Source organism: Chiloscyllium punctatum, chromosome 44 (assembly GCF_047496795.1).
Source record: "Chiloscyllium punctatum isolate Juve2018m chromosome 44, sChiPun1.3, whole genome shotgun sequence".
NCBI classification, from domain to species: Eukaryota; Metazoa; Chordata; class Chondrichthyes; order Orectolobiformes; family Hemiscylliidae; genus Chiloscyllium; species Chiloscyllium punctatum.
In genome coordinates, this window is record NC_092782.1 from 43,205,302 (window position 1) to 43,216,587 (window position 11,286).

Consider the following 11,286-nt stretch of genomic DNA (forward strand, 5'->3'; position numbering starts at 1 on the left):
CTTCCCTACATTATAATGGTGATTACGCTTCAAATGCACTTCATCGATTGTAACACTATTTGGACATGCGAAGGTTTGAAAAGGTGCTATATAAGTACAAAGCTGTCTTAAAGAATCGGGAAATAATTTGCTGCTCCCCATTGCAGCCATTGCAGAAATGTTTGGCTTGATTCAACAGCAACTTGCTTTTGTATTGACCATCAATTCTCCTTTAAATATGTTACAGAGGGCGACGACGAAATCTCCTTTGATCCCAAAGACATCATTACAAACATCGAGATGGTTGATGAGGGCTGGTGGCAGGGCCAATGCAATGGCAAGGTCGGACTCTTCCCAGCCAATTATGTGGAGCTGATACAGTGAGCATAGACCAATGCAAATGGAGTTTATCTCACCTTTCTCTATCAATACCAAACCTTCCACAACTGGATTTAAAACTCATCAAGATTTTTATAATATTGCATCTGCAAAACATAAATGATTTCTTCTGCTTCTCATTAAAACCCAAATTCTGCTGTTTCTATGATTGAAAGAGTTACCACACTGACAGATCCCAGCATAGAAAATTTGAATACCAACTATCACTGTCTGTCAGCGCTAATTCAGATCTACTTATTCTAATCTTATTTCCCTGTATCCTTTATGTTTTCCTTTCCAAATTCTTATCTAATTGCCAAACTTGCTGGCTTTGCCTGGGGAGCAAAATACTTGACTTTCCATTTATCATTCTTCTATTTAGTGTGGAATAATGAGTTTTCAGATTAGAATTGCTCACTACACATTCGACTGATGTTTACTCAGCTGCAAATAATGAAGTATTTTCTGTCAGGCTCCTTGCAGTCTACTTTATCTCATGGTAAAACAGCTCCTCCATGTATTCCTCCTTCAGACACAAAATTGATGAATAAACATTGTGATAACATCTTGTTATCAATTAACTCCATTGCTCCATCCCTCTCCATCTTCAAGTACTTAACATGGTTGACCGGATGACCAGTTGTCTTGTACTGCAAGATATTGTTCCTTGTTCTGACTATTTGTCCTATGTGCCTTTGGAGATTTGTCTTTTGTGCCCTATTTCTGGGAAGACTGTGGATTTGATTTGATTTATTCTTGTCACATGTACCTAAGTACAGTGAAAAGTTCTGTTTTGTGTGCAATACAGGCAGTTCAGGTAATTTTGAAGGTGGAACTATAGTCAATAAGTAGAAGCTTGACATAGGTATTCTTATTATCCACATGTTCCAGGGATGAGTACTATATAGAGTTAGGGAAATGGAAGACTAATACTCTGAGTACTTTTGTGTATTTGCCTCTGTTTATTTTCTTACTAAGTACCTTACGGCTATCAGCCACCAGTGGGTTCTGTGATCACCAGCAAGTTTTCCCCTAGTCCTGGTCCCAAGCTCAGATGTGTCCTTTGCTTTATTTCATATCAGTTGGTCACGTTTTGAATTTTCCTCACTGACTCATGATCTAAAGTGACAGCAGATGTCCCCTTTCAGTCACTGTATTGTCTCTGACCCCATCAACTGGTCATTTTGCACTTTGGCATTTCTCAACTGGATAGCCACAAATGCAAACTACACTCCATGTTGCTGAACTAACACAACGATCAGGGACCTGTGAGGTTAGCTCACAATGCTTCAAGTTGCTGGAATTATAAATTGACTTTGCATAAGCTGGAAAAGTGTTCAAATTCTCATTCAATTCCTTTTTAATTGTTATTCTGGTGTCTGCCTGAACAGCTCCTTGTAATAAAGCATTCATGTTTTAATAGTGCTGTGTGTGTGAAAATATTTCCTCTCATTTCTCCCATTGTTCCCATAGTTATGATACTAAGACTTGTACCTTGATGCACCAATTGTATGTTATAATCTAACTTTTCCATAACAGTGAAAAACCTTCCATATTACTGCAGTCTGAGACCTTCCATGATTACAGCTCCAGAGTGGGATATATCAGGAAAGGTTTGCAAGACATTCACACAGCAGCCTTAATATGTTTAATTCGATTCAGCCTGGTGTCAGCACAGAGCTTACACTTTGTGAGTGAAGAGTTATTTATCACACGCTGTACAAACCTCGGGAATATTTGATGGGACATTGTAGGAGAAACTATAACAATGGCTCCTGGAGTATATCTAATGAGTTTTAATGATGCCAGGGGAAGATTGTGATGCTCCAGTTGATCAATTCTGTTAATTACATTTGGAAACGTCTAATAGAGCAGATAACATTGGATTTTTCAGCCATTAGGAGATAGAAATCATAAGCCTGAAACACTACTTTCAGACAGCAGCTGACACAGCTTGTTCAGGATGAATCTGGAAGTTGTGATGAGGAGACAGTACAGAGATACCACACTGGTGCTTTTCTATACTGTAGCTACTGATCTCTCTCCAACCACTCTCAAATGAATGGACTGTGTCTTTGTCAGTGTGCATACAACATGTGAGCAAATGCTCCAAATCACATTTGTCGCAATAAGTTTTCTTTCTCTTTTCTTTCAGCCACAATCCCATTTAGTGTTCAAAGTTGACCCAGTTCCTGCCTCAAACACAAAGCCTAGATATGAATTCCACAGTCTCGAATTAAGTAACTTTTATAGTTTGGTAATTCATTCATGGAATATGGCTGTCTCTGGCTGGGCCATCATTCAGTGTCCATCCCTAATTGTCCACAAGGCAGTTAAGAGTCAACCATATTGCTGGGGTTTGTGAGTCACATGTAGACCAGACCAGGTAGGGATGGCAGTTATCTTCCCTGAAGCACATTAGTATATTGCCTGACTATTGTTGAAAAGAGAGTTATGTTGCTGAACTCTTTCATTGTACATTTCCCAGGACAAACACAAGATATGCTTGAGCCTGTCAACGCTGACTTGCCAATCAGTCGGTATCCTTCTCCCCTATCATGTAAATTGTTGCGATCATTTGAAATATGGAATTCTTGTGTTTGTCCTGATGAGTGCAAGCTATAACACTTTGGAAATGTGACTCCCTTTTCAGCAATATTCAAGTTCTATATGACCAAACAACTGTTTATCTTTCTGGTTTGAAACCTATATTGTTGTAATGAAACAGTTTTTCAAGCCTTCTTTCTCAGACCAAGCTGCATCCAATTACTCAGTGTTATACCCCCTCCAAGCCCTTAGTCTCCTTCCCATTTAATTCCCTTCCACAGCCCATATAGATTTTATTAATGATCATGAGTTGTTTTCATACCCGTGATTGAAATTATCACATCAACAGGGTATTTATATCCAGCTAAGCTACAAATTATAATTACCATGAAAGGTAGATTTGTACAAAAGCAAAATAAATCAGCAGATGTAGCATTTATTTTTATCCCTGGCCTTTAAACCATTTTATGACACCAAAATAGAAATTTTCAAAGTTCCCAGAATCATTTTTTCAACGCTGATTTGTATGATCTGTACATGGGTTTTAGCTCTCTGTAGCTTTGACTCACTCCTGCAACTCCAATGAAATGACTGAAACTCATTAAATGAGGATGTGACTTGAAATCTGCTCAGCCTGTGCGAAACTGAGCATGCATTGGATACAGAACTTCTAGTCAAGCTAGATCAATGACCCAATGATTGAAATTGCTTTCCTGCCATTAATGAGCATTGCACCAAAGGCCTCTGTGAGCCCGGAGTTTCCAAGATCAAGACAAGACAGCAAATGGCCAGCTTTTATCAGACAAAGCTGATTATTTAATGACTCCGTCATTAAGCATTTTTAATAAGCCTATCTATCCGAAATCAAAAAGTAAAATTACTGTTGACTTTCAAAGGATTCATACATGCAGTTTCATTTAAAACTGTACTGAAGCATTCAATGTTTTATAACCAGGAGGGAATGCTTGTGTTATTTAACATGTAGTCACTCAACAATGAAGTGTGCATTTGCTCTCTGGTTACTCGAGCCAAAAATAGGAATGGAAATCTTATCACAAGCAATAGCTTTTTTAAAAAAAATTCTCACATAGAGCCATTTATTAAGAATAACATTCAACAAGATCTTCTAAAACCACATTCCTTGTCACCTCAAAAGACAAGGGCAGTTACTGCATGGGAATAACATCACTGCAGGTTCTCATAGTATCATAGAATAGCTATAAACAAGAAGCCATTCAGCCTGTTGTGTCTGTACTGCCTCTCTATAAGAGTCATCTAATCCCATTCTCCCACATTCTGACCTTGCATTCTAAAACAAAATTCAGGTCCTTACTTTTTTTATGGCTTTCATTTAATCTGCCCCACCATACTCTCAAGCCGGCTATTCAAGATTTTAACAATGTTAGCATTGTTTTCTTGGTCTAAAAGCTTTAATTTATGTCCTTTAATTAGTTCGTGATATTTCTATTACTGGCAGCAATTTCTTTTATTCAGCCAGTTGAGTCAGAAATAGATATATTTTTGGAGACGAAGGGAAGCAGTGGATATGAATATTGGGTGGGAAAATCTGAAGAGTCATAGAAATGTACAGCACAGAAATACAGCCTTCAATTCAACTCGTCCATGCTCACCAAATATTCTACATTAATCTAGTTCCGTTTGCCAGCATTTGGCCCATATGCTTCAAAAACCTCTTTATCATGTATCCAACCAGATGCCTTTTAAATGTTGTAATTGTACCCACCTCCACCTGCTCCTCTCGCAGCACATTCCAAACATGCACCACCCTCTGTGTGAAACATTTGCCCCTAAGGTCCCTTTATACCTCTCACCTTAAACCTGTGCTCTCTAGGCATACGTTACAGGTTAAATCTTATTAAGCTGTGGAGAAAACTTAAGTAGGCTATATCTTGCTCCTCAAGCTTATATATGGCTATGTTCTGACATACCATACTACAAATGGCAGTACAAACTCTCACACGTTGGTGGGAGATTATGATGACTATTCTTTCAATGATCCACAGTTCACGAGTGAGGATGAGCAGATAAGCAGTGGCAGGGATAGCTGTGGAGGTTCAGTGTTGGAAGGCACACTCGACTCACAGCCTATGTTGATCTCCAAATGTTTCTCCCTGCACTATTTCAGTCAGTGTCCAAAATATTGCAATGTTTCCAGATGACTGAGGCTGTGTCTGTTCATGTCATAGAGATGTACAGCATGGAAACAGACCCTTCGGTCCAACCCGTCCATGCCGACCAGATATCCCAACCCAATCTAGTCCCACCTACCAGCACCCGGCCCATATCCCTCCAAACCCTTCCTATTCATATACCCATCCAGATACCTTTTAAATGTTGCAATTGTACTAGCTTCCCCCACTTCCTCTGGTAGCTCATTCCATATACGTACGACCCTCTGAGTGAAAAAGTTGCCTCTTAGGTCTCTTTTATATCTTTCCCCTCTCACCCTAAAACTATGTCATCTAGTTCTGGACTCCCCCACCCCAGGGAAAAGACTTTGTCTATTTATCCTAGCCATGCACCTCATGATTTTATAAGCCTCTATAAGGTCACCCCTCAGCCTCTGACATTCCAGAGAAAACAGCCCTAGCCTATTGAACCTCTCCCTATAGCTCAAACCCTCCAACCCTGGCAACATCCTTGTAAGTCTTTTCTAAACCCTTTTAAGTTTCACAACATCTTTCCGATAGGAAGGAGACCAGAATTGCATGCAATATTCCAACAGTGGCTTAACCAATATCCTGTACAGCCTCAATATGACCTCCCAACTCCTGTACTCAATACTCTGACCAATAAAGGAAAGCAGACCAAACACCTTCTTCACGATCCTATCTACCTGTGACTCCACTTTCAAGGAGCTATGAACCTGCACTCCAAGGTCTCTTTGTTCAGCAACACTCCTGAGGACTTTACCATTAAGTGTTTAAGTCCTGCTAAGATTTGCTTTCCCAAGACGCAGCACCTCGCATTTATCTGAATTAAACACCATCTGCCACCTCTCAGCCCATTGGCCCATCTGGTCCAGATCCTGTTGTAATCTGAGGTAACCTTCTTCACTGTCCACTACACCTCCAATTTTAGTGTCATCAGCAGACTTACTAACTGTACCTCTTATGCTCACATCCTAATCATTTGTATAAGTGATGAAAAGTAGAGGGCCCCGCACTGATTATTGTGGCACTCCACTGGTGACAGGCCTCCAGTCTGAAAAACAACTCTCCACCACCACCAGCTGCAAGAATCATGAAATGGTCATAAATGGTTCTTACACCCATAGGGCACCAGTTAAGGGCAGCCCAATAGAACAGATAATTAATCAACCATGAAGATGCAGTGGTTACAACATAAAGGAGTTATAGGCAGAAAAAAATTCAATGAAAACAAAATTCTGAAGTGTTGAACTGGAATTAAAATATTAACTCTGTTTCTCTCTCCACAGATGTTGCCAGACCTGCTGAGTTTCTTCAGCAATTCTGTTTTTATTTGAGAAAAATTCCAACTGAGAAATATATTGGCATCCATCACTGCTTGGTCAGAAGTCTGGAATGTCCTACTCAATAGCTTAATCTTAGTCTGGAATTTCCTCCTCAATCATCGAATCCCTGCAGTGTGGAACCAGGCCATTTGGCCCATCAAGTCCACACCAAGCTTCCAAAGAGCATCCCATCCAGACCCAACCCTTTACCTGTAACTCTGTATTTCCCAAGGCTAATCCATCTGACTTGCACATCTTTGGACTGTGGGAGGAAACTGCCACACCTGGAGGAAACCCACACAGACACAGGCAGAATGTACAAACTCCACACAGACAGTTGCCCCAGGGTGGAACTGAACCCTGATCCCTGGTGTTGCAAGGTAGTAGTGCTAACCACTGAGCCACCACATGGAGGCACTTCCATTACAGGAACTATAATATTTTGAGAAGAAAGTCCCCAGTCAATTTTTCAAGGAATGGGCAATTAATGTTTCATTTGATTGTCCAGTTACACTCTCCTACAGCCAACATCATCAAAAGCAGAATAACCAGTTATTATTCTTAGTGAACTCTTGCCATTTTAGGATGTCTAGGCATGGCAATTGTCTTGTGTGGACAGTTCACGAAGAGTGATCAGATACTGTATAAGGATAAACCTGTCATTTAACTCTAATAGGTGTCAAATTTGGCTTAATAGTTAATGCTTGCCTCTGACTGAGAAGGTTGTAGGTTCAATTTCAATTGAGAAGTTTGACCGCATAAACTAAATGGACATTTCAATGCCATACTCCCTTGGAGGTGATGGTAGATCAAGAGCCTGTCCCCTCAGATGGATATGAAAAAAGGAAGTAGCACTTTTGGAAAAATTTTTGCCTCATATCCTAGTCAATATCTCTCCCTCACTAACAGTTTGTCAGTGATGATTTTTTTTTGCTCAAATCTACAACAAACCTACAACATGGTCATTGTTTAACTGTGTGCTGCTGGTTGCAGGTTTCCTATATTAAAATGGGAACTTCAAAATAAAATACAGAAGAGAAGACTCAATAGTTTTCATCTTTGCTATCTCAGATCTATGTTCAGGGTCTCTTGGCTGGAATTCTGGAACATGCTAACCCACCAACATACACACATTGCTAAACCAAGGATGTCTGCACTGACCCGGCCATGTCATCAGGTTACTGATGGCCACATACATTAGGACCTTCCATGTGGTCAACTTGAAGTCAGTTCACAGACTCCCAGATGTCAGTATGTATGGAATGAGCCACCAGAGGAAGTGGTGAAGGCTGGTTTGATTACTGCATTTAAAACACAGCTGGTTGGGTATATAATTGTGAAAGGTTTAGAGGGATATGGGCCAAATGCTAGCAAATGGGACTGGATTTATTTAGGATATCTGGTCAGCATGGATGAGTTGGACAGAAGGGTCTGTGTCCATGCTCTAAGTCCACTACAGGAACACTTGTAAGTGAGATATGATCATGACTGACATTGATACTGATGACTGGAAGGCATTTGCTAATGAACGTAACCTCTGATGGATGATTGTTTGGGAGGGGATTGGAAAAAGTAAGCAGAAACAAAAAGGGCAGTCAGCCAAGAAAAGGGCTGAGGGTAAATAGAGACCAGCACATTGTGCAGCTTCTTAGATCATTGTCATACATTACAGCAAATGTAAAACAGCTGGAGATGGTGAGGTTCCTGAGTCACTCCAGGTGGTCTTAAACATAAGGCTTCCTCTGGTGACTCATTCCATACATACAGACATCTGGGCGGCACGGTGGCACAGTGGTTAGCACTGCTGTCTCATAGTGCCAGAGGCTAAGGTTCAATTCAGGCAACTGTCTGTGTGGAGTTTGCACACTCTCCCTGTGTCAGTGTGGGTTTCCTCCAGGTGCTCCAGTTTCCTCCCACAGTCCAAAAATGTGCAGGTTAGGTGAATTGGCCATGCTAAATTGCCCGTAGTGTTGGGTAAATGTAGGGGAATGGGTCTGGGTGGGTTGCTCTTTGGAGGGTCGGTGTGGACTTGTTGGGCCAAAGAGCCTGTTTCCACACTGTAAGTAATCTAATCTAATCATAAGCCATCATCGTACAGAAGGCAAGGCTACCCCCACATTATACAAAAACACTCATTGGCTGTAAAGTGATGGATAAATTGGCTTGCTAATTCTGCTTGAGCATGCACTTGCTCTGTCAATTATATAATCTCCTGCCTTCTACAGCTCAATCCAGTGAAACAACCTATTACATCAGTTATATAACCAATAAACTAAATTGTTCATAGAAAATCAAAAAGAATCTAATTCTTTTAATATCTCGACTATTGTTCTCTTGGGTTGCCCAGCTGGGAGATTAATTCTCATTTCCTGGAACCTTGGCAACCCAATGTAAAGATACAACAGTGTAATTCCTTTCTTAATAAAATCTATTTCCACCTGAGTGATGGGGGCTAAATGACATCTCATCTGTCCAGCTGAAACATTTTCACATCCTGGTTAATCTTTTAAAACTTCACCTCAACTGTGCCCTAAAAGATGCAACAGTATTTTGGCCAACGCACACTCAACCAAGCTGCATCCCTCAGGTTTTCCTTCTGTTTTAAGTCTTAACCACATCAGTAAACAACATTCCTTATTCTTTGGTTTGGAGGTTTTGCTTTCAAACTACATTTATGAAGTACATCATGTGACAGTTCAAAGTTGACATTACAGAGGAGCACAGGAACTAGGAGCAGGAGTTGACAATTCAGCCTGCTCCAGTATTTAATAAAATTTACATTGCATTACATTACATTACAGTGTGGAAACAGGCCCTTCAGCCCAACAAGTCCACACTGACCCGCCGAAGCACAACCCACCCATACCCCTACATCTACCCCTTACCTAACACTACGGGCAATTTAGCATGACCAATTCACCTGACCTGCACATCTTTGGACTGTGGGAGGAAACCGGAGCACCCGGAGGAAACCCACGCCAACACGGGGAGAATGTGCAAACTCCACACAGTCAGTCACCTGAGGCGGGAATTGAACCCAGGTCTCTGGCGCTGTGAGGCAGCAGTGCTACCCACTGTGCCACCGTGCCGCCCACTCATGGTGATCTTATTGTGGCCTCACCTTCACTTTGCTGCTCATTCTCAACCCTTCAACACATCAATGGTTCACACTGCTGCCTCACAGCACCAGGGATTCGGTTTTGATTCGAGCCTTGGGTCACCAACTGGGTGGAGTTTGCACATTCTCACCGTGAATTTCCTGCAGGCGATCCAGTTTTCTCTCACAAGCAAAAGATGTGCAGGTTTAGGTGGATTGACCATGCTGAGTTGCTCCATAGTGTCTAGGGATGGGCTGATGAGATGGATTAGCCATGAGAAATGCAGGGTTATATGGATAGGTTAGGGGGTGGTTTTGGGGTGGATGTTCTTTGAAGGTTCAGTGCGAACTCGATGGGCTAAATGGCCTGCTTACACACTTTGTGGATTCCATGATTATTAATTATTCATCTGTCTATCTTTTCCTTAAAATTACTCAATGTCCCAGCATCTGCTGCACTTTGGTGGAGTTTTTTTTAATCAAGATGGCGGCGGAGTAGGTAGGCTGAGCCCAGGGCTCATCCACTGCCATCAGCTTTCTTTCTGGTTTTTTTTCCTTTGGCTCTTTCTCTTTTCTTTTTTCTTTGTTTTATTTCTTTGTACTCTGGAGAGTGGCAGGTCAGGGAGGAGGCCTCTGGTGTTGGCGGAATGGAAGAAACAGGGGACGAGCCAGACACAGCTCTACTCCAGCCCAGGATCTCCCAGTGAACAGGAAGCAGATTGTTATGGACCAGGCCAGACCCCTTCAAAACATTTCAAGAAAGTAGCTCAGACCCTAACTTTGTTCATTGTTTTAAGTAAGTGTAACATGGATTTTCCAAGAGTGATACAGGTGGTCAAACCACTTAGTTTTAAACAAAATAGAATTTATTTTCAAGATTACCAAATGAAACACAAACAAAAGAGAACAGAATATTGAATAACTTAACCAATCCAAAAACCCAACAGATTACCCCAGCGTAAAGATGCTGTTCCCAATACTTGCAACAATCCCAATAAACACCCCTTGTCTTACAGGAGACATGTCAGAGGGAGAGGAAGATTTGCCTGGACCTGCTTCTTTGGGTCCAGCAGCTTTCACAATTGCCTGACCGCTTTCAGTGAATAGCCAGACCAAACCAAAACCAGAGAAAAGCTGAACTGAGAGAACTGGCCACTCCCTTTTCATTGTACAAGTGTTTTTATAAACTTAAAATCTTTTGCCTGAGACAGTGTCTGTTAGCTATAATTAAATTAGCCCCAAAACCCATTGAAACCCAGACTTTTCGGAACCTGAGTCTTTTACGACCACCTGAGAAAAAAAACCAAGGACAACATGATCTTGTTAAAGGAGAAGCATCATCAAGCCGGACTCACTCCCCTGTCCATGACTCGCAGGCCAGCCTCTGAGTCTGCTGCTGGATCAGGGCATCTGAAGGAGGAGAGATGGCAGTCTCACCACAGCGTGACAGTCTCCCTGTGTGATGGTTTTGTCCCACTTGGAGGTCTTCTTCATCTTCAGCATACAGGTATTCCAGCCGCCTGTTATTGTCCAGGAGAGGCCGTCTCGGCCTGGCGTGGTGGTCTTCTTCAGCAGAGGCTTCTGGTCCAGTGCTCTAGCAGCCCGGCAAGCTAGTCTCATCCAGGCTGCAACTTCAGGGTTCATTGTTCCTTAATTGGCTTTCCTTGAACCCTGGAGCCATTAACCTGACTGCAATGAACTTTGGAGAAAGTGAGGACTGCAGACGCTGGAGATCAGAGTCAAAAAGTGTGGTGCTGGAAAAGCACAGCAGGTCAGGCAGCAGCCGAGG

General features: G+C 41.8%; 1 protein-coding gene across 2 annotated transcripts in view; it reads left to right on the forward strand.

Moving 5' to 3' along the window:
- Positions 1-1,777, forward strand: part of LOC140466930 (hematopoietic lineage cell-specific protein-like) — a 76,863-nt gene extending 75,086 nt beyond the window's left edge. For both annotated transcript variants that reach the window (XM_072562785.1, XM_072562786.1), the window contains exon 15: positions 227-1,777. In XM_072562785.1, coding sequence (XP_072418886.1) covers positions 227-363 — 137 coding nt within the window. In that variant the 3' untranslated portion in view covers positions 364-1,777. The remainder of the gene's footprint in view (positions 1-226) is intronic.
- The last annotated feature ends 9,509 nt before the right edge of the window (positions 1,778-11,286 follow it).